This window comes from Echiichthys vipera, assembly GCF_963691815.1.
Source record: "Echiichthys vipera genome assembly, chromosome: 2".
NCBI lineage: Eukaryota > Metazoa > Chordata > Actinopteri > Perciformes > Trachinidae > Echiichthys > Echiichthys vipera.
In genome coordinates, this window is record NC_139827.1 from 5,655,339 (window position 1) to 5,680,306 (window position 24,968).

The window sequence follows — 24,968 nt, forward strand, 5'->3', positions numbered from 1 at the left end:
TTCAACTTTAACAATGGACATAAAACAGTGCAGTGTAAAGAGAAAGCTGTTCAAAGACTTTGTGGAAATCAGACCTCCACACTGATTTAATCTGAAATAGATGCCCACCCCCCAAAAAGGATGCCAGTCTGCTTTAACACAATAAAGTGGTGGGGCTATTATCCCAGAGTTCATCACACACCCTGTCCAGATAATCGTGCGTTAAAACAGCCAGAGGTGTAGTGGAAAGCTGCCAAACCAAACCAGGGCGGGACCTTTTACACACTTTGCAGCCTTGAGGCAAAAAGTTTTGTCTTTAAATTGTTTATTTGGAGTTGTAACAGTTTCTTACTCTGAGATAGTGAACACAGTGATGTGCAGAGCAGCGTGTCTCACAACTCTTCTCCAGTACGCTATGCTTTATCCACTAAACATTTAGACCATAGACTTTATAAAAGAGATTGATGGTTTGACACCTTGCCCACGATGGGCGTGATAGAAGCAGTTTGATTACATACAAAGTCAATCTACAGACGCGATTTGAACGTTGGGGGCGCTTCCTCGCTTTACTTACGTTACCCGCGCTGCGCTAGATGCAAAAATGGATATTCGTGTCCAACGCCTCCAAAATGCAAGTTGAAAATACTGAACTTTTCAGCTGACTTGCGTGATGCTATGGCGTGTCAGCCAATCAGCGTTGTAAGCATCATAACATCCGGGGGATCGCCGCAGCTGCCGTTGTTGCAGTTCTTGACTACATCAAGGAAACCTGACTGTTCCTATAAATATAATATAATGGATATAACTATGCCCTGTGGATGGCAGCAACATGCCTTAAGGCCTCTAGTCTGCCAAATCAAGAAGAAGAAGAAGAAGAAAGCCCGTAGCTGCAGAGTGAAGTCTATTCCAGGAGCGTATCCCGGCCTGATCTACAGGAGAGCTACTCTCTACAGCTACAGAGGTTAAATCACTGATGGCCTGATGTCACTGCAACACAACGGCTCTTTTGAGAGCCACACACTTCATCTGAGAGCTCATTTGTGTTCTTTACGCATTCAGATCCTTGGTTTGCACTAGCATCAACTCCAATTTAGCACAATAGCAGAGTATAGCTGCAGACAGCTAGCTGCCGTCTGCTACTTAACTGCCTCAACGCTCAAAACACGCAATTGGCGCTATGGTCCAAATGTGATCCAAATATGATCAAGCAGCCTGTTACTTGCTATCGTCTGTGGTGTGATCACAGCTTAAGAGTGAAGCCAGAACATCTTGATCGCCCCCAGGTGGCTGGCTACAGTATTAGGCATAAGTCCTGCACCCTCCATGTTAGCGGAATCAAAATACACATCAGATGAATTTTTCCCAAAAATGCTTTCTGTCAGTTTAGGTAGTTCTCATCACACTGTTGCATGTTCAAGTATCAATATGTTATCTTATATGTTATTTGATGCAATAAAAACTGGTGACACGTCATGACTGGCAGCTGTGATGGATTCACGATTGGTTGGGCGAGTGTATAACCGGACTTTGATGGCGCCACTCCAACACCTGATTCCTACATCGCAGACTCTGGCTCTGATATTACAGCATGGCGGCGCCCGTATCTGGGACATTTTGGCATCTCTTTTGCACAGTGGGAGGAAGTTAAGCCGCGTCGTCCATCGTTGTATACAGGCTATATACTGTATGATGTAGGCATACTTCTAAAAGCTTACACATAGTGTAACTGGAGCACTTTTGTGTGCCATTACCCCTACAGTGACAGCAATCCTCCTGCTATTAAGTTTCCCTTCTTTGTTTCCCCTTAAGTTACTTGACGGTTGTTATTCCACACTGTCTGACGGCATCAAATATATCCTGTATCAGCTTGTTCCAGCTGTTCATCGAAGGAAACTGCAGTGTGTGATGTTTACACTGTGTGAAATATCAGAAACAAAGACTCCATGTGTTTTAAAGCTAATCCATTCCACCAAAAGGAAATATTATAGATGTAATTTTGCATCATTTTACTTTTCCTTAAACCTTTCTTTGGGGATTTTTGGTTCTCCACTAGAATTACAATAAAGTTCTGTGAGGTTGAAAAAGGTCTCGCTGTAATAAAAGTAATGACTGGCCCTGAGTTAATCTAATTCTTGTTGAGGGATTTAAACTGCTGTTATTAGTTATTTTTAAATCCCCCAAACCTCATAAAAATGCCTTGTTTAAATATCTGTACCACATGTGTATATCCATTATGTGTAAGGATTACACTGTAATTTCTTTATAAATAGTCTGGACACTTTTCATTCCAGCGTTTCAGCAGAAACATCCACAACAGCCACCGTCCTGCAACCTTTAAACCCTTTACGGACAACAGGGATGACAGCCATCGCTAACTCGCACGAACCCTGGGCCAGGGCACGGCGAACAATGCCAGCGTCCACTGTTGTTCCACAATTGGAGCCGCTCCGTCATTCATAGCAACCACACTAAGAGAACACCAGCCCCTGAGCCATAAACCCCAATTTTTCACAGCGTGTTGGCTTTCACATGCTTGGGTTCCACAAGTCCTGCAATCTGATGTTATGATTCAACACATGAGGTCATCGCTGGTTGATTGGCATTAAATGCTTGGCTTAGGCAGCCGGATGAAAATGATGTGATTAAGGGAAAGACAGAGGGCTGGAACAGGGCAGTGTAATCCAAGTATTCCCACAGGGACTCTAGACTCATATTAGGGAATGAGTTATCTAATAACAGGAGGAGACCACCTACGTGCAGTGGGAGGATACAATGCCTCATCCAACAGTTAACATTTAACATGTCAGTTAAGTACATGAAATGCACATAGTGTGGTCATTAAAGATGTGAGACACCACTTTAAATCTGTTCAGTATCAAACAACATTGGTTTGAATAACGCACTGTGTGTAAGAATATTCCTACAGCTGTGTAAAGTGCTGGAGGAACTATAAAATGCAGTGGAAAGACAGAAACAGAGCATGGGGCAAGAGGCTGAATGTTACCGTGCAAAAAGTTTTAACAAGGAGAAAGTGAACAGAAGGAGAACTGTGCTGCAATGACTGGAAAACATAATCATGAATGGATACGCGGAGATTTGAACAGTGACAAACCGCAAAGGCCTTTTCTTTCTTAAAGATCCACTCTGACTTCAAAATCAGTGGTTTGCTCTGCATCACTGCTTTTGATAGACGTCATTTTTATTACACACACACACACACACACACACACACACACACACACACACACACACACACACACACACACACACACACACACACAGATAGAGCGATACTGTGAGAGCATTCAGTAATCCAGTAGCGCGGTCTGTAACCATAACAGCCGCATCATCTCCATAACAGAGGGGAGTTTGGAGTGTCTTGCTGGACATGGTTTGACTTCTGCCCGTCCTCTCTCGCTGTTGATGCACGCCCTCGTCGCCCTGCCCTCCGGCGATATCAGCAGCTGTGTGTTTCTGAAAGATGAATGGGATGTATTCAATCTGCTCTGGGCGTGCGTCATCGTTTTGTCGTGTCAATCTGGACACACACACACAAACCACAAGTAGTGGTTAGAGCGCTAATCGATTATGTTCTTGATCTCTTCGTGTGTTCTCTTCGTTTTTTAATCCCCGGGCAGACGTCACCAGTTGCTGTTTATTTGCATAACACCTTGCACACATAGAGGCAATTCAAAGGGAAAGGTATGCACTAGAATGACATTTAAAATCACAATAAAATAGGAATAAATCTATTACAATCTGATATTAAACACGCAACTGTCACAGGTATTCATATCCACTTCTGCAGAAGATAGTGAATCAAGGTCATGACACCTTTTCACAACGTAACAGGCCAAATATGTTTCTTTAAAAACACAATATGCAGAATAATGTACTTTACAATATGTTATTTTTAAGATTTATTGTTTTTGGCATATTGCCTTTCTTGGATAGGTTACAGCAAAATAGACAGGAAGTGGTCAGGATGGGGGGGGGGGGGGTGGATCCACTTTAAGGTCTGTACCACTGCACCTGCCGTATACAGTAGGTATACTATTGACAGTTTTGGGACTGTGTAGCCCTCATCAGATGGGCTGTTCCCACATCTAAAGGGCTGAGGCCAGCAGTATTGCTTTATGCATGATTTGTGATTAACATAATGGTTGTCGACCCCCACAGATGTATGGTTTTACAGCTTTCTTGGGAGCTCAGACCCTTCCTTATGGAAGTTCAGCTGCCACTGCTCCCTAGTAACTCAAACCCTGATCTTACCAATGGCCGACACCCAACTTAATCCATTGGCAGGTGAAACTACTCCAGGAAATTAAGATATAAAATTGGAGGACTCAAAGATAGATTTAAAAAAAATGTTTTGAAATACAGTAAGGGGCTGAAATATACTGATTATTATTCCCTTATATTGGTCAAGCTCCAAAAACACTGGATCCAAACTCACGTCTTAGCATCTTTAGGTATCTTCGCTTGGTCAAATGCCAGAGTTGTAACAGGCTTTGTCTGAAAATAGGCTTAAAGTTGTAATATCCAAGCCTGAGAGGACATCATCTGGGTTATTTTCTCAGACTTGATAAAGCTCCCTCAGAGACAAATACAACTCTTAGACTGGGAAACTGGGAAATGTATAGAAGTTAACCAACAATGGATATTTGTTCATTTAAAACCCTGAAACATGAAGAGAACCTACAGTGTCAATTGTGACATGTGCCGTAATGCAGCGTGGGAACCGCATAGTTCATTCATTCATTTTATCAGTTACACAAATTACCTTAGCTCAGAGAATGAGAAACAAACACGTGTGATAAACTGTAGGTGTTGGGTTATACAGTACGGTTACTAAAAGTTAATTGAGGGTTCTTGAAGCGAACTAATATAACTGTAACGTAGTCTACATCATACTTTGGCACGTGCGGCTCGTGCGGCAAAACTTTCTTTCACAATTGTGCGTTTGTTTGAGCTGCTCAGGATTAATCTGGGTCAGCCGTGTTGCGTTCCTCTGAAGCGTGTGTGTGTTTTGGCCTGAAGTGTATGAAGCAGCCGTGCTGGTGCCTGACAGTGAGGCTGATATATGGACATCTATTAGCATCGTTCATAACCTCAACACTATAATTACAACAACTGGCTCGCAATGAGCACTGCTGCTCTGAACCTAGCACTTTATGACATCACGGTGGGATTTTGTGTGTGTGTGTGTGTGTGTGTAGAGGTGGAGGGGTAGGGGGCATAGTAAGTAGTTGAGGGAAGATTGACACCCCTGCCACACCTCCCACTGATCAGACGACTTGACCTCGGACCCTCCATCTCCATAGCGGGAGAGATTAAAAAGCAAAGAACGACCAGAGGATAAGAAGCAATGGGGTTGGAACAATTCACTCCCATGTGATGACTCAAATATCCAAAAGTATGTGAACATAAACCCATCATTCAGCATATTTGTCCTGTCGACAGTCACATGCACACACACATGTATCGGAGCATTAACCAGTCTGTGTTGCCGCTTAGATGTTGGAAGTCGGAGCATCTTTACTGAGATAAGAATCGCCGCTCACACAGATATTTACATTACTGAGTGGCAAATGTCAGCGTCCTCTGGTAATACATTCCACACAGACACACACAGCTGGGATGCTGTTTTGCAGATCGCCTTGGAGACGGCGGGGAATGAGAGAGAGAGAGAGAGATGGCAGGGAAGAAGGAGGGGAAACAGAAGGGAGAGTGAGCTTCTCTTTCGTCAGGGCACACACACACACACACACACAAACACACACACACACGCACACACACACACACACACACACATACACACTGACATCCATTCAACATGTTCATCGCCTTAAAAACCCTGACATAACATGAGACATTAAAGTGTAATTCCGGCGCAAAATCATCCTATGGTCCTTTGCGGCACTTACATCAAATAAGCAATCGAGACAGTTCTTTTTTGTGAATGAACTAACTAACAGAGAAATCTGGGGGAGTCGCTAAGAACCGGACGTGGCTAACACTGATTAGCTCGGGGCAGTACGGTGAAGACATCAATACAGCTTTTTAACCACTAATACTGCTCAAAATAACACCAAACCTCTGCAGTAGCATGGGAAGAGTCCCTACACATAAAACAAAGCACCAATGGGCTCCTTCCTTTTGGATTGACTTTGGTAATCCACTTGAATGGACTTTGCTATGAGAGGAGCTGGTACTGGGGCCAGTAGGTAAGTCTTTAAAACACTCTTTTAATAAGCTCCAGGTTCATTAACTACATTGTTGGTGCTTTGTTTTATGTGTAGGGACTTTTCTCATGCTACTGCAGAGGTTTGGGGTTATTTTGAGCAGAATTAGTGGTTAAAAAAGACGATTGAATGTCTTCACTGTACTGCCTCGAGCTAATCAGTGTTAGCCACGTCTGGCTGTTAGCAACTCTCCTGGATTTCTCTGTTAAATGTTCATACAAGAAAAAAAACTGTCTCGATGGCTTATCTGATGTATATAAGAGCAGAAAAAGACCATGGGAGGATTTTGCGCCTGAATTACACTTTAAAGTCTTAATCTTTCTACTCTGCTTTTGTCTCTCACGTCCTCCTGTCACGTCCATAGATGGCGTCTATTTGCATTGTTTTGTAAAGTAAATATGAGAGAAATACTCCTGTTTGACTTGTGGAAAGAAAAAGTTACATTCTATCATTTTATGAAGACTCTTTTAATTATGAAGCTCTACAAAACACGTGTGACCTGGTCTTGACACCTGACTGAAGCAGGGGGACATTATTCTTGTCTCGCCGCCCTTTCACTGACCTTTAAACCCTCACCCTAGGCCACAAAATCCAAGGTCTGGTCACAGTTTCCAGATTGTTGGATGAGAGTCTGTCTGCTACTTTGCCAGGAGATCAAAGCAGATCAAAAAGCATCTATCAAACTCAAGCCATAAATTCACTGACGAGTTCACAAGTGTAATAAACTGCAGTGTTTGTCATTTGCAGCTCTGTGACGCCATCTTCTGTCTCCATGGTGCATCAGAGTCTTTATCTTTATAACAGCAGCACTGCACTGTCTTTAAGACTTGCATTTAAGTTACACATTTCATGAGGATGAAGGTAATCAAAAGAGTACGTTCTGTGTGTATTTAGATCATTTCTAATAACCTTGGCAAAAGAGTTAAAGTAGGACATTCTTTCAGACAGTTCAGCTGTTTGCGGATCGCCTTGGAGACGGTGGAGAATGAGAGAGAGAGATGGCAGGGAAGAAGGAGGGGAAAGGGAGCGTGAGCCTCTCTTTCATCAGGGCACACACACACACACACACACACACACACACACACACACACACACACACACACACACACACTGACCTGATGACATCCATTCAACATGACTGCCGCCTTAAAACCCCTCTAACCCTCGATCTTTTTACTCTGCTGTTGTCCCTCATACCAGGTTCTTTTTCTGCAAATGCTCTCATTAAATAAGCCACCAGGAACTCTTTTTTGGTGTAAAAACTATTAACGGACAGTAATTAATGTAATGTAATGTGACGCTGGTTAGCTCGGGGCAGCACGGTGAACGCATTAAAACGGCCTTTTTAACCACTAATTCTGCTCAAAATGACACCAAACCTTTGGGCCCTGTACCAGCTCCTCTCATAGTTACATCCATTCAAGTGGATTACCAAATGCAATCCAAAAGGAAGGAGGTCTGGTGTTATTTTGAGCAGTATTGGTGGTTAAAAAAGCCTTTTTAATGCATGCCCCGAGCTAATCAGTATTAGCCACGTTCAGTTGTTAGCGACTGTTAGCTGGACATATCTCTGTGAACAGTTTATACGTGAAAACAAATTGTCTCAATGGCTTATTTGATAAGTGTATTTCCCCCAAAAAGACCCTGGGATGATTTTAAGATTTTAAAGTGACACTTTAAGTAAAAGTATCAAAATGTACTGTGTAATGTAAAGCAAAGAAAGAAAAGTACTCATAACGCAGAATGGTCAATTTCAGAATATAAGAAAATAATTACTCACAGGTTTATGTAAAAATCCCTTTAATGTTGCAGCTGATAAAGGTGGGGCTAAATGTATTTACTTTAGATACTGCTGTATATAGAAACTGCTTAATTTATTACAATATAAGTTGTTTTTTTTGTTGATATTATTTTGTATTATAATCTGAATCCGTAAAGTAAATTCTGTTACTCTCTGTTTATATTCACTGTTCACTACACCGTTCACTGTTTATTTATTATTTATACTTAATATTCTGCTGCTAATACTCACTTCAAACAGCTGTCAACTCTGTCAACTTAGATGCTATATTATATTTTATTTTATTTTATATTTTATTTTATTTTATATTTTATTTTATATTTTATTTGTTGTAGATATGTCTATATCTTGCCTCCTTTTATATTTTATATTTACCTTTTATATTGTATATTTTTTGGTGGTTTCTGGAGCCTTGCAACGGAATTTCGTTTGTATACATGAAAATGTGTGTGAATGACAATAAAGTTTGTCTAAGTCTAAGTCTAAGTCAAATAAAGTTGTCAAATAAATGTATAGTAAACATAAATGTGGGGTAAAAGTACAATATTTCCTCTAAAATGTAGTGGAGTAGAAGTATAAAGTAGATTTAAATAGTGTTATTAAAATAAAGTACCTCAAAATTGTACTTATGCAGAGTACTTGAGTAAATGTACTTAGTTAATTTCCACCACTGTGTAAGTGTCAGTAAACTACTCGAGTGAACACTGCCGTTTACTACTTTTGATCTGGTCCGTGAACTACCCGCGCATGCGCAAACCTCCACCGACCCGCTGACACCGGTAGTGACGCGGAAAATGGCGTCCTCTGCTGCCCGGCTGACTGCACACCTGTTATCGGCATCAGCTTCTTCTGGACACCGTACCGGTCGTTTTCTGACTGCCTCAGCCAGACATGCGGGAGTTTGTGCAGCGACGATATCTCAGACACACCGGGGAGGGACGGCGCTCATCCGGAGCTCCGGGACACACGGAAATGTCGTGACATTGAGAGGACTGACCGGTGAGACGGCTAGCTAACTGTTAGCATAGCAAGAGTTTCTTACATCAGCTGTCCTCTGACACTGTTTGAAACACCCACAGTTTGTTTGACGGCAGCAAAGCACCGTTTTAAATGCTTTGTGGTGTGCAGCGTTTACAGTACACAGACAGCTAAAGGCTAACGGCTAACATAGCCCTACAAAGCTAGTTAGCATGGGTGCAAGTATGATGTAATGCTAGCATACAGTACAGTATGAATACATCAGCATGCGTCACACTGACCTTGCAAGCTACAGTACCATAGTATCAAAATACTCTGCAAGTAAAAGTCCTGCATTCAAATTCTTATGGAGGTTGAAGTTCAACTTTTTAGCATGGAAATATTCTTACATTACATACAGTAACAACATTAAGATACCCGTTTCATAATCACACGTGTTATTTTAAGACTGGATAATAATAATATTTGATGCATGCATGCATGTGTAAGCATCACTTTAATGTTGTAGCTGGTAAAGGTGGAGCAAGTTTTAGTTACTTTATTTACTGCTGGGTAGCTTAATCCACAAAACAACATATGTCCTAAAATATGCTGAATGCAATCATTCCAGGCCCTTGCTGTTGGTTTACTGTTATGATTAACAGCTAGCATCTTTATTCCTTTTTTTTTCCCCGGGTTTTGCACAAAAAAAACCTGCAAACTTAAATCACTGTCAGTGGCCCCCCACCTACTCTTGCTCTTCTACAAAAGCATCATCCAACCCATCCTCGCGTACTGTTCCCCCTGCTTCTTCACCCTGTTCACTGTCACCAGCAGAAACAGACTCCTCCAAATCTCACACACAGCAGCCAAGATAATCAACCTCCTCAACCCGATCGTACGCCTGGCACCTGTGATAGTCAGCAGCCCCGACCAACACCCCCTGAACCCACACTTCACTCTCCTCCCATCTGGCCGCAGACATAGGATGTTAGACTGGAGGAAAGCCTGTCCTTAAAAGAAGTTTTGTCCCCTCAGCCATTCATTCATTCATCTCCAGCCGCTTATCCCGGGGGGTGCTGGAGCCGATCCCAGCTAACATTGGGCGTGAGGCGGGGTACACCCTGGACAGGACGCCAGTCTATCACAGGGCACATAGAGACGAACAGACATTCACACCTACGGGCAATTTAGAGTCATCAATTAACCCACGTGCATGTCTTTGGACTGTGGGAGGAAACCGGAGTACCTGGAGAAAACCCACTCAGACACGGGGAGAACATGCAAACTCCACACAGAAAGGCCTTCTTGCTGTGAGGCGACAGTGCTATCCACTACACCACCGTGTAGCCTCCCCCTCAGCCATCCCAGCGCAAAACAAAAAATATGTAGATCATGACCAAGTGCTGTCTATAAATCTATATGTTGTTCTGGGGATATGTGCGAAAAGAATCTTTATGTTGTTTTTTGGGAAGAGGGTGTTTTTTTATCTGTATATGATGTCCACATGTTGTGCCTTTTTTAGTGTATGCTGCCATGAAAACAGACTTGTGAAAACTTGTGGACAATAAAGAACCTAACCCTCATTATACCTGTACAGTAGCAGGCCTATTTCTGATTAAATAATCCTTTTTGGATCGTTTTCTCTGCAGGCTCCAGATGTCCCCATGGCATCGCCTGCCACTCTTTCCACACCAGCAGCGGGTTGGCAAATAAGCAGGACTTCTATGAAGTCTTGGGTGTCGCCCGCACTGCGACACAGAAGGACATCAAGAAGTCTTACTACCAGGTCGTACACAATACAAAGTTTGTTTGTATATTAATAAGAGGCTTAAAACGCATGGTATCTTATTCAGTGCCTTTCTCTTACTCCTACTTTTTGGTTCTCTCTAGTTGGCTAAGAAGTACCACCCGGACACCAACCCAGATGACCCAGAGGCCAAAGAGAAGTTTTCCAAGCTGGCTGAAGCCTACGAGGTACAGAACCAAAGGAGTCAGAGATCATTTAATTATCCCTCCAGTTATGTAAAGGCGCAGGAGAACTGGTAATTTACGATGAGCAGTATCATCAAATGATGTTGTTTTTGTGTGAAGGTGCTGAGCGACGAGGTCAAGAGGAAGCAGTATGACACATACGGAGCGGCAGGCTTTGACCCGAGCAGTGCGGGGTCAAGCCAGCAGCAGTACTACAGGGCTGGGGGGGCCCACGTCGACCCTGAGGAGCTCTTCAGGAAGATCTTTGGAGAGTTTACTGGAGGAAGGGGCTTCGGAGATATCAACAGCATGTTTGAACAAAGGCCAGAGGTAAAAACATATCTGTATATGTAGGTTTTTTAATTTGGCTATTTACCTTCATCGATGTTTCAGTAATGAATTAGTTAAACATAAGTGTATTAGGTTTAACAGGTCATTGAGGTGTGAGTATCGGTGGTTTAATTTTAAAGAAGTTCATCAGTTCTTTTTGTTCTTCCCTCAGTTTGTGATGGAGCTCACGTTTTCAGAGGCAGCGAAGGGCGCAAACAAGGAGCTGAGTGTGAACATCGATGACACGTGTCCAAGGTGTGATGGCAAAGGCAACGAGCCGGGCACCAAAGTCTCTCATTGTCACTACTGCAACGGCACTGGCATGGTGAGTTGCAGAACGTCAGGTGGCAACAGAGTAGTTTCACTTGTGGAGCTATCTTCAAGCCCTTCAGTCAGGTTCTACAGTCATTTTTGATGATAGTTACCTCTCAGGATTTCCCCGTACTGTACCACCGTTTGTTTATTACCGTGTGCGTGTCCCCCTGCAGGAGTCAGTCAACACGGGTCCCTTCATGATGCGCACCTCCTGTCGACGCTGTGGTGGGAGGGGGTCGATCATGAACACAAAATGCGCTCTGTGTCGAGGTTTGGGACAAACCAAGAAGAGGCAGACGGTCACTGTGCCAGTTCCTGCTGGTAGGTCTCACCCTGCAATCTCCAAACTCGCAGACAAACTCGCAGATGAACTCACGGATCTGTTTCAAAAAGAACTAGAGACCGTTTTGCGATGGGATGACACCCGCTGCGGTGCAAATTGGGCTTCTGTGGTAGTTCCCACTACAGTAAATGATGCATAATGACAAATACATCTCGACAAAAATAATATTTTCTTTGGCATGTTCTCACAGGAGTGGACAATGGACAAACTGTGCGCATGGTAGTAGGGGCAAAAGAAATCCTCATTACCTTCAGGGTGAGTATTGTTTGTTTTTTAAGGAGTTATTGAATCTTAGCGTCAAATCGGAGTTTGATGTGTTAAATCTGAAACGTCTCCGTGCAGGTTCAGAGCAGCCCTGTGTTCAGGCGCCACGGCTTCGACATCCACTCAGATGTGCCGATCTCTGTAGCTCAGGCCGTCCTGGGGGGCACAGCCACAGCACCGGGCCTCCATCAAACCATCAGTATGATGGTGAGTACGAAGGATGGCTGGACACAATACTGTCCATCATCACTCCCCATCAGAGGTAGAATGCTGCTTTTGAGGCTGTTTGTTTTACTCAACTGCCAACTGATATTTGTTTAGTTAAAACTACATGTCATCCCTGAATGACAGCATGTACGAGGTATAAGTAAGTACATTTAATCAAGTACTGTACTCAACTGCAGTTTGAAGTACTAGCACTAACATGTTTTATTTCTGCATGTATCTCCGACACTTCTTAGTCTCCCAACATTTTTACCTTTTCATAGTTTCCGCAGAGCAAATTCCTGTCGTCTGTTTCAAAGCCGTCTTGTGTTTTCAGATTCCCGCCAGTTGCCAGGCGGACCAGGTGATCCGGCTGCAGGGGAAAGGCATTCGGAGGATGAACAGCTACAGTTACGGAGATCACTACATTCACATCAAGATCAGAGTGCCAAAGTAAGACCCACTTGGATTTGCTGCAGATGAATGTCAGGCTACTCAGAGAGCCTAGTTGTAATGGTTTCAGTTATTGCGTTAAGAAAATCATGACTGCAATTTACCAAGTGATTATGAGCAAAATCATAACTATGATTTATTCATTGTGGATTTACAAAATGTGTATGACTTTATCTGTAGGACATCTAGATTTTAGAGGGGACAATTCACAGATGACAGATCTGGTGGCTGATTTTTTGAGCTGGAATGAATCTCCAACAAATAACTTTAGTTAAAGAGTATATTACATTATTAACGTTATTATCCATTATACAGGTAGTGTATTACATTGTCCAATTCTGGAAATAGACACTGAGAAAATAGAAAGCTTGATAAACATGTTCATTATCAGTCAATTTTAATAACACGTAGGTTTGAGAGTACAGAGCTATAGGGCAACATTTCTAAATCACCCAAAGCGTTGTATTCTGCATATCACAAAACAAATCCGCCCATAAAGGCTCCGTACTTGGTCTCGGGCTGGAGTAGTTTGAGTCTGTGGTGGAGAGGAGAACGCTGAACACACCGTTAGAGAAGTGTACCCAATAAGACATCATGGACTGTATGTAAAACCACTGAACTGAGCACCAAACACGCTCCTGTAGAAACAGCCTCGCTAAAGGGTAACAACATTTACTTAGCCCTCTTGGTTTACCATAAAAACTACGATAATTATATTTACAAGTTTTGATGGTATTGATGGACTAGAGTAGTGGTGATCATCACATCACAAAGCCCTGTACTGTTCACGGATGATGGGAGATCACAAATAAAGGAATGTATCACAATTCAAAAAGATTATTTTTTGGCTTTTTATGCCTTGATTTGATAGTACAGTTGGAGGACTATACTAGACGGGGGGGCTTGGCGCAAAGGGCCACACGTCAGAACCGAACCTGGGTCACTTTGGCAAGGACGTTTAGTCTCCGTATATATGGGGCACCTGCTCTACCACGTCTCAGCATCTGAAAACATGCAATGTAATCGATGCTTGATCAATCTTGCTGGGAAATGTTGGGAGTAAAAGTAAAAGAGTGTCCACTACGAAGGTAAACCTACTGTAGATAAATAAAGTTACATTACTCCGTAGACAAATCTTATATATGACTAATAATAGAGTTCACATAAGGCAGCCTGAGCTTCCTGCTTTCCTCTTCCGTTAGCCATCATAGACAATGATCAGCACCCTCTCCATTACAATGTGGTCAGACAGCGGAGCACCTTCTCACACTCCGCTGTCGAAGGAGCAGATACAGGAACTCTTTGATGCCACATGCATCACACTGTACAATAACAGTGTGATGCCACATGTCATCACACTGTTATTGTACAGTGTGATGCCACATGTCATCACACTGTACAATAACAGTTCAACTTTTCATGACAATACAACAGAAGCACCTTGTGTTTTTTCTCATAATCTGTCCACTGCACCTTAGATTATTATATGTTTACATTTGCACTACAATTAATCCGCTTATTTATACTTTTTTATTTTTAGGTGTCTTTTATATTGTATTTTTATATTACTGCTTTGATGAGTCTGTGTGTAATGCTGCTGTTACACTGCCATTTCCCAGCTTGGGATCAATAAAGTATTTCTATTCTATTCTATATGCACCGCCAACATCGATGTATCAGTCTGGCTCTGTTATGTAATGTCGCAGTCCTAAATGTATCTTAGATGTGTCTTCACATTGTCGTCATCTCACTCTTTCTTTTCCAGTTCTGTTCGTTTTAAACACTGCACAGCTCTTTTCACTTTTTAATTAAAAACATATATATTTTTATTGTAATCTTAAATGTATCAATCATATATTTTCCTCCTACCTATGTGTGAAAACTTACCTGACAATAAATCAGTTTTTCACGCTTTGAAATGGTTGCAATTACAGACAATTAAGTCCACGCATTAACTCATCTTTCCGTCTCTTGTTCCTGCAGGAAGCTGACTCGCAGGCAGCGCTCCCTGTTGCTGAGTTACGCTGAAGACGAGACAGATGTTCAGGGGACGGTCAATGGGGTCGTGCCTCCTACGGGTCAGTGTCAGAGTTCAGCCATTCAGTGAAAACATCACTCTAGTCCAGTCTCTGCAGAGAGACTCAGATAGTCGGTCCGTGTCTGCGGCGTCAGTAGTTGAGCTGATGCGGTGTGTGTTTGTGTCCAGGAGGGGGCAGCGGCACCTCAGATTCAGGTGCGAAGTCGACCAGCTCAGAGGAGAGACAGGACAAGCAGCAGCAGCAGAAGGAAGAAGAGGGGGGCTTCTTTTCAAACCTAAAGAAAATATTTAGCTGACACCCACAGCTGCAGGTGGGAGCTTCAAAACCTCTCACTTCTTCCCCAACACACTGAGAAAAGAAATATTATACAGCTAATCCAGTGGACCATTTCTGTAGCTACAGCTTAAGTCAAGTCAGTTTATTGAGAAACACACATTTATAAAGTTCTCACAGAGCTCTGCAGCTACCACTAAAGACATTAAGCTCACTCTTTGATAATGTTTCAGGAAATTTGGGTTTAATGTTTTTTAAATTTAAAATCCTTAAATTCGACTGTGGGGCCAGAAACACACCTTTAAATAACAGGATTTGGTGTTTCTCCACCAAAATAATTATCCTATATTATAAAAACGCTTTGACACAGCATTTAGGGCGCACTCACACTGTCCATCCGTACCGTGCCCAAACGGGTTTTACGGGTAAAGTGTAGTTCGTTTGACCAATGTGAGTGCAACCGCACCACGCCTAGTGTACGAGCACGAGGACGATGCCTACGGCGGCTCTGACGTCATTTTATGTGCGCCTGTTCGGACATAAAAAAAAAAAGAAAGACTGCGCGGACATTTAAAACAATGACGGTGAAAGGTTCACGTTGGTGTGATGCGGAGGTGGAGTGTTTACTGCAGATTTGGTCGATGGAAATATTCAAAAACATTCGACAAGACGCACAAAAACTCTGAGGTCTATGGAAAGATTTGTAAACAAAGCCACGCATCGCCATGATGTCGATCAATGCGTGTTACGCCCTGATGACGTAAAGGCAGCAAGAGGGAGGTAGTGTGAGGCCCAGGTAGTGTGAGTACAAACGGGCGGGAGGGGACAAGTACCCTAAAGCCCGGGGCACGGTACGGACAGACAGTGTGAGTGCGCCCTGAGTTGAACTGATTTATAATGAATACATATCTCAGAGCAGGAGGGAGACTTTGGACACTTGATCTCAGTATTTTTAAAATCCTGGCTACAGCCCTGTCCCTCTCTGAGAAACCGCTCCAGTTAAATGTCAAACTTGAACGCGCTTTCTTCTCTCTCCAGGTAGAAAACCACAGTAAGGACGAAAAGACAAGCCACTGATTGGGCCTCCATGCTGTCTCCTCCTGCTTTGGGGGATTGAGTAGGGAGGCGGAGGACGAGAGAGGCTGAGTGGTATTTGTGTTGACACAGTCACACATTGTTGAAGCTGCGGTTGGCAAACAGGCCACGTAGGCGCCAGGTCCACCCACACACCCACTGGTCCGTCACCGCAGACAGACAGGTGCTGAAGAGAAACAGGATGGCAACTACAGAGGACTACTGTGGCACGACTGTCATCCCTGCTTACTCGTTGAGTCCCTGCGCTGCTCGTTGAGTCACCATGTGCTCTCCAGACAGAAACTACCAAATGAAACCAAGTGAGATGAGACAAACAAGAATTCAAGGTCAGCTTTAAAAAGAATTAGACGAGAGGATGACCTTGCACTACACTTAAATTAATTTCCACTACACTGACATGTTGGTGAGCTCGGACACTGCTTTGAGCTGACAGGATTAATAAAGGTTTTCAAAATGGTAAAGAATGTTTTAATTTTATCAATCCTGAGACTCACTGGATGTTATAGCACAATAAATATCCAGCTGTGTGAAATACAGAGAGAATATTCTATAATAATGCAAGAAAAAGTAGAGAAATATAAGTTGTAATTGTCTCAAATGGGCTCAGTGTGATTTGTTGTACTTGTGTGTGGCAACAAAACTGTGTAATTTAATAAAATGCTTTAAAAGAAATGCATCACAGACATAAAGCTTTGTGTTGTAATACAAAAGGCAACAGTAGATGGTGGTGTGAGTCATGATGTGCTCTTTTTCAGTGCTGCTCCAAGACTTTGCAACTTTGAGCCTGTGCAGAGTCTGAGCCATGGAGGGATTACTGAACCCAGGGGCCTATAAAGTGTTGCTGAATAAAAACCCACAAAATGATCACAGAGATGCTAAATGACCACAATTATACACAAAATGACTACAAAGAGACAAAAAGTGACTATAGGGATGCAAAACGAACACAAAGAGATGCTGAACGACTGAAAATAAACACAAAACGACCACAAAGACACTCAAAAAGATTAAACATAGATGTAAAATGACCACAGAGAAACAAAACAATGACATAGAAATATAAAATGTCTAAAAATAGATGCAAAATGACCAAAAGTGCATTCAAAACAGTTACAAAGATGGACAAAACAACTAAAAATGAGGGCACAATGTACACAAAGAGAAACAAAATGACTAAATGTAGACCCTTTGAATTTGGATGCTTGTTCCTCTGTAGACAGAGTGGGGGGCCTCTTACATGACTGTGCCCAGGGGCCCTTTGTCTCACAATCCGTCCATGGTCTGAGGGTCAACAGGAACATTCAGACCGGGGTTTTCCAACTCTGTTCACGCTCAAAGTGGCCTTCACAAACAGGACTTGTGGTGCCTCCGGGGGGAGAGTTGTGACTTTTATGACGTCACAGTAACATGTAGTACACGCTGGCGGCTGTGTGTTAAATACATCCTCACGGTATATTCTCTATTTTTTAACACGCGCTCTATAAATGCTACAAAGGGATGTCTTCACTTCACTTCACTGTTCTCTGTAGTCAAGGATGAGTTTATCTGTCTTATAGGAGGAACATGTCGCACCACTTCCCTCTGATAAGCACTTCTCTGGACAGGTTAGCTGGATTCTCTCAGCAGCTCTTCACTACAGAGACAGAATGAATACCTCACTTTATATTTCTCTCATGTTGAACGCGGGTCTCTAATCTAGGGAGTTAAACGTTTTCTAAAAATATTTTTCTAAAAGCGCTCTGTCTAAATGTTTCTGACAATGGTTGCAAATATTGTGTCGAACATTGTAAAGGAAGGTGGTGCAGTCTTTGCTGTCTTGGATGCATCAATGTACCTACAGATTATTATGTTTCTGGCTTTGATAAAAAATGCATGTGCAAAACCAGAAATGTACCCAATAAGACGTCATGGACTGTATGTAAAACCACTGAACTGAGCACCAAACACCCTCCTGTACCGGAGGGTACAGGCGGGTGTCCACCCTGGACAGGACGTCAGTCTATCACAGACCACATAGAGACGAACAGAGACAGACAACTATTTTTAGAGTCATCAATGAACCTAACACGTTCATGTCTTTGGACTGTGGGAGGAAACCGGAGAACCCGGAGCAAACTCCACACAGAAGGGGCCCCAGCCAGGATTTCAACCGGGAACCCTCATGCTGTGAGGCGACAGTGCACATCGTATTATATGCAGCATGAATGAACGAAGACGTACAAAACTTCCACTTTAATACAGTGCAACATGTTGAAACCTGCGGGTCACGGAGAACAGCTATTCTGCAGCATTTTCAGGGCCGTGATCTTAACTTCAAGATCCTGGTCAAATGGACAGAAGACCATTAAATGCATTTCATTTTCAACCTCGACCAATTCAAAGAAGTGACGTCTAACCTCCGGGACTAGACGAGGACATGAAGTTTCCACAGCCAGAAGATGTGTCCGATTATAGACGACATAGTGACTTTAAAGACTCTCTCAGTTGAGGTTAATGTAAGTGACCAGTCTTTTTTATAGACATCCCGTGCCCAAAGACAGTTATTTCAACAATAAACAATAAAAATAGTTGCCATACTTTTGCTGTATTACACATGGCATCCATCCAGTATCACTATACACTGCAGCATGGGGACCTTTTTATGGACAGCCAGAAAACATCACAGTTTGTAGCTCTATTCTGCACTACATCACTTTTTGCTCTGTGGTTAAGGCTCCGATCGACATTATTCATTTTCATTAGCTTAGTTTGAAACTGGGAAGGTCATTGTGAAGGACTGGCTGGGAGATGGAGGGAGAACACGAGGAGGTAAGGAGCAATCTTCACCCGGTGTAAGTTTTATTCATAGATATAAAACACATGTTGGTTTTATGATGAGAACAAGGAGGAACAGAGGTATTTGAGAGGTGCTGAGGGAAGATTTAATAATGTTTTACCAACGTTCTGACATGAAAGCTCTTCTTCAGGGTAGGAGACACCAGACTATCAGAGCAGTCCAGGCTGGTTTTAGTGAGCACGTTTAAGAAAACCGACATATACACACCGATTATAACCCTTCCCTGTTTGTACATAAAACTACAAAACTTCCATTTATATCTTTTCTGCACTACAGTTCTGTTCATACCTGTTTTAACAGTCTACTGCATGTTTACATTGTTTACATCATATACACCCGTTCACATGTCTGCTTACATCTGATACACGCATGTCTTTCTACATCTCACGCCGATGATGTTCTCTGTATCTAACCTGTACTAACACACTAACATCCTGACACTTATTCTTCTTTTACACTTCATTTTGTTTATAGGTTAAAATGTTTTTGTATAGTTGCACTGACGTTATTTGCTGCTCTGTGTGCCCTGAATTGCCCCCTGAGGACAAATAAAGTTTTTTGAATTGAATTTGAATTGAATTGAATTGAATTGAAAAGTAATGCGCTGCTCTCTGGCCGGAGAGGTGCCAGTTCATCTCCTGGGCACTGCCGAGGTGCTGTTGAGCAAGGCACTGAACTCCCAACTGCTCGGGGCGCTGGTCACTGGCAGCCCCCTCGCTCTGACATCTCTCCTTAATTGCATGTATATACTGTAGGTCCTGTCTGTGCATGTGTGTGTATTTAAGGCCTGTGTGTGTAACATTATTAAAAATGATGGAGTGAAAAAAATTTAATTTCCCCGTTGCGGGATTAATAAAGTAATTCTTCTTCTCTTCTTCTTCTTCTTCTTCTAATCCGCAAACCGAGACTTTCACCTGAGGAACTGATGTTTCCTAATCCTAGCCGAGTCGTTTTGATTCCTGACCCTAACTGTCACCTTTTGTTGCCTAAATGTAACCGTTGAGATCCACTTCCTGTGGCATTTCATGGCGTTAAATAGAAGGTCATATTTAGTAAGATATTCTACGAATCAGTCTCCTTCATATTTCGTAAAATATCTTATGAACCTGTTGATGAGAATTCGCTGATATACAAAAAAACAACTGACCCCAGGAGCTTCTGTCTGTACCTTTCACACAGGATGCTCCTTCTACCGGACAATCCAAAGTTAGTGTGCAGTCGATAAAGACAAACAGAAAGACACAAACACTGTACAATCATTATTTGTATTGTCCTCACATATCAACATTAACACTTTAAGTTGTTTACTTTATAAAGACTTTTCCCTGAAACAATAAAAAAACCTCCCTCTGTCTATAGAGCCCATTGGATCCTCTCACTTCCTGTTTAGCCGTTTGGACCAATGACCAGCAGGTAACATGGAGCTAATGCTAGCAAACATTTCACATTTGAGTCTAATGAATACATTTATCTTTGCATTGAATCTTGTAATGATTGAACTGAAGATGTGTGTGACGGATGCATGTTGAGCTAACGCTGTAAATGATGAGTGTAATGCTGACAGCTCCATGTGTTCACTGTGCTAACTTAGCCTCAGGCCTCCATTACAGAACTGAACAGGCAGTGTGCAGCCTACTTTGAGTGCAGTGTGACAGTCATGATTTACAACACCAAAAGAGTTTTCCTACGTCTATAATGAGACAACTGGGGTACATTTTCTCTAATCTCAACATCTCTTTGATTTATTGTTATAATTATTATTTACATAGTTTAAAAAATGGGGTCCATGCTTTCAGGATTGCTCATAGTTTATAGTTACACCAAGGATGTGCTGTGCTGAGTCCTTGAGCCTTTTGTATGTATGGCATTGACTTTAAAATCTTACTTTATGTTGCAACATTACAGTATTTAATTCTCTTTCTCAGTTACGGTGTAGCCGTGTGGTAACCCTGTCACACAGTTCAATGGGTTTTAATCTTTTCAGTTTCACTTCCTCTGAGGGTACAAATGGCTTTTGACGTGTCCTTGGTTGACGAAATCCCAAAACAAAGACTGACACCAAACTAAAAACAACCTCAACAACAGAAGCTGTAGCGTTACACAGCTCTGTATTCAAATGCGGAGCTATACATCATGTTAAATGTTGAATGGGAACAGACGGACGACAAAAAACCTTTACAACACGATGAAGTGACAGATTTTGTCCCCGGACTTTACCAGAGTCAATAAAAGCCAATTAAATGTTGGACAGAACCACCGACTTAAGACTTTATTTCACCTTGCAGAACCCATGTAGACCCTCAGCTATACAAACGGATAAAGGCTCTCGCCTGCCAATCATGTGTGAGTGACGGCTGGTTGCTGGGAGTAACTGGGAAAAGTAAGAAGGCATCATGGGGAGTGATAATAGACTTCAGCGTTACAGTGCAAACAGCCTCGCATCTTCTCACGGGGCAGCACAAAAAGGTTAGAAGCTGAGTGTGGGAGGTAATTGGAGTTGTAGGGCGCTCTTGTGTTACTGTCGCAGGCTGATGGATAATTATAATTTGAGCTCTAGAATGGCGTCTGTGTGTGTGTGTGTGTGTGTGTGTGTGGACGAAAAGCCTGATTGACTGAAATCAAAGAAGACGTTATTGTCGAAGGCCTTGAAAAAAGAGACACCTAAGTTGCTTGTTTGTGACAGGAAGCTGCCTTAGTGCGGATGAATATAGGGAAGTCTAAAAGCTGCTGACAATGTGAGATTTAGTAGCCTCCATGTCTGGAAGCAAACCCATCCTAAACCTGGTTTATCAGGATTATCCACTGGAGCTGCTGGCCTGTCCACCGGGAACAGGGTTTTGTTTTATGAGGAGCGCACTAAGCCTGGGCTTTGTCCGTGTCCCCACTGGCTTCTCTGGGTCTTGAGGAGGACACTTGTAGATTGGGGCCTAAAGCTCCTCGTCTCTGGAAGGAAGTGAGGCGTAGGGGCTGAGACCTGGATGGCGCATAATCCTTTTAACAAGTGCATCGCCCAGGAACAGGAAACTGTGCACACAGGAATCTTTATCTGGATGTACAGAACTAAAATCAGCAGGGTTTTTCGTGAGAGCTCCTATAAACGTTGACTTGGTTCTCAGCTACCATCTATAGCCATGGGCGGATTATGAGAAAAAGGGCCCCTGGGCACAGACATGCAAAGGCCCCCCCCAGCTTTCCTACAAAGGAGCAAGACACATACTTGGTTTTAGGTGGTTTTACCTCTTTTTTTTGTTATTTTTAGACTCTTTGCGGTCTTCTGACATATTTTATACCATAGAAGAAAACGTTAACGTAACAACAGACCTTATTTAAAGATATACTCCGTAAGATTTTCATCTATTTAATTGTCTTTGAAGTCACTGTCCATCAAAGAGTGAGTTAAAACAATGGTAATTGATCATATGATTTACTGATGAAAGCACATGTTGCCTTTTTGCGGAGTATTCCAATATCCGTGTCTGTGGCGACATTTCCGGTCTAGATGTAAATAAGCCGCCATGTTAGTGACGCTGCTGACAGCGGTTGGTCTGTCGGCCCAGATCATGATTAATGTTTATGCTGCGTTCACTTGTAATCTGAAATAGGGATCTTCCAACTTCTGAGACAGGATGTAGTACGGGGATGTGGTGTGTGGGGATGTGGATTCAAAAGGGTAATATACAGGGGACGGACTGGAAGACCATAAATGTGACAAGATGAAGGGCACTGAAAGAACAGGCTCACCTGCAGTTACATCTTCCTCCCAAAGAGGCCGCTAGAGACAGCATATCTCAATTCTAATGTACAACTTTAATATCTAATAGAAAAGGAAAATTCAAAGAACTCATTGACTTCAAGACGAGGGGACTGTTTTCAGACTCACCCCTGCAGCACTCTGTTGCTACACACCTTTATAATATTATGACGAGGGATTCATTTAATCTGCCGTTGTAAAAAATCATAAATCAAACAGCAGAAACACGGCGTTCATGTTACAAAGTGATCCACCAGGAAAGTCTGCTTGCGTGGACTGGATTGACTGATGCGTTGCCTTGTCAGGATGACACTGCACTGCAAAAACAAAGCCTGGCTCAACTTCTCGACCCTGCTTCGTTTTTGCTGGAACCCTCTCCGTTGGCAACCGTGCTGAGCCAACACGGCAGTCCTGCTCAATTAAACAAGCAGCAGGTATTATTTCTGTTGCCTTATTAAACATGGCCGGAGTTCAGTCTGTCATTGCTTCAAACTTCTATGCTCGGGTCATTGAAACCTTCTCTCAATAGGCATTTAACTCTAATGTAACATACTGACAACTTTATTTCATAGTGCCAGATGGTTTGATGGTTTTTAGTTACACAGTAGGCTTTGCACTCTGGTGCTTTACATAGTTCTGTTCTTGTCTCTGTTCTGATGACGTTGTACTTTACAGGCTGCAGAACAACATCAGTGTGTTGGCAGGCATCTCTGTAACGCTTAAGGACGCACAGCAGGACGGATGCTTAAACCTGGCTCTACTCGTCCTAACCAAAAGGCCTGCCTGTGGCCGACATGTCCTCTTCGAGAACCTCCTCTTTAAGGTTTGAACTCTACCTCCTTATTTGTTGTACATGTGATTTCTGCAGATAAAAGTGTCAGCTCCTAAATTCTATAAAAGATTTTAAGGATCTGGTTTATTAAACGAGTCATCCGAGCACTTTTGAGGCTGCACAGCACAGAGAGCGATGCATGAGTGAGTAATCCAAATCAGATTAGCCAGTGATTCATTCTGCAATCACGGCCTCCAAACTCACATTTCTCTTGGACCAACGGATATTGGCATCCAGGGACTGGAGGCCATAATCACAGTGGATGGATGTGCACCAAGCTGTGGGCCAACTGAGAGATATTTCATTTCTGATCCAGCAACCATCCTTCAGCTGAAGTCTGTGTGTGTCGTGAGTGTGTGTGTTTGTGAGTGATAGAGAGAGAGAGAGAGGCTAAAGGGTAACATTTTTTGCAGCCTGTTTCCCATTTCCCCTCAATCAGAGGAACCTCTGGTCCAATTTCACCCTCCCCTTCCTTCCACCTCAGCTAATTAGGGTTCCAGATCACTGCCACATGCATGTGGGCCGACAGCAGTGTGTGTGTGTGTGTGTGTGTGAGCGACTGTGCATGTATATTTACATCTCAAGAGGTCAAGGAGATGTTCCCTGCCTCACCAACTATTAAAAGGTTGACCCCAGATTTGGTATCAGATTGCCAGATGTTTTCCATATGCTCTTTCCGTATCAATCCCGAGCTCGTCGGCTGATGTTCTGGCTTGGCCTCGGTCCTGCAGCTCTCACCCAACTACAGCAACACAATGACATATAGCAACCAAACGCATGACCTCACGCCTGGAAATGTTTTTCAGACATTTCCCTCACATTTGTACCGCTGACTGAGAAGCCTGTTTGCCTTCAACCCAGCTACCAATTTGCCTGCCTGCAAAAACATACATTTTGAGGTTTTTGGTTTGATTTATAGTCCCGCTGTTAGAGAAGAAGAAGTATCAGGGTGAATCACGGGTTCCTGTGGTTGGATAATTAGCATTATAAAAACCAGCGGCCCTTTAAGCAGACAGCCTCTGGGAGACACTCGGTTTAGCCAAAATCAAAATGTGCGGAAATGATTTGGAACCGCACCAGAGCAGCTGTGTGTGTACATTCATAACATGTAATGTATGTTACATTCAGAGTTTAATACCTGTAATTAAGTTGAAATACAAAACATAATGATGATGAACAGTCGGAGCAAGTTTGAGCATTTTTATTACAAATTCCCATTACTCAACTGTGCTGACTATTTCCATTTTCAGGCTTTATGGTTTTAAACTTATGTTGGA

The 24,968-nt window shown here is 42.7% G+C and overlaps 2 protein-coding genes across 3 annotated transcripts in view; both read left to right on the forward strand.

The window, feature by feature from the left end:
- The window catches only part of pla2g6 (phospholipase A2, group VI (cytosolic, calcium-independent)), a 219,148-nt gene that overhangs the window by 89,064 nt on the left and 105,116 nt on the right, over positions 1 to 24,968 (forward strand). The window lies entirely within an intron of this gene.
- Positions 8,773 to 16,869, forward strand: LOC310956831 (dnaJ homolog subfamily A member 3, mitochondrial-like; the record flags this gene model as incomplete). Its single annotated transcript, XM_083927203.1, is given in 13 exon segments — positions 8,773 to 8,791; positions 8,794 to 9,024; positions 10,635 to 10,771; positions 10,876 to 10,959; positions 11,077 to 11,286; positions 11,459 to 11,611; positions 11,775 to 11,922; positions 12,135 to 12,199; positions 12,287 to 12,415; positions 12,750 to 12,865; positions 14,849 to 14,943; positions 15,072 to 15,214; positions 16,216 to 16,869. Coding segments are annotated over 12 exon segments (1,515 nt in total). The 3' UTR covers positions 15,200 to 15,214; positions 16,216 to 16,869.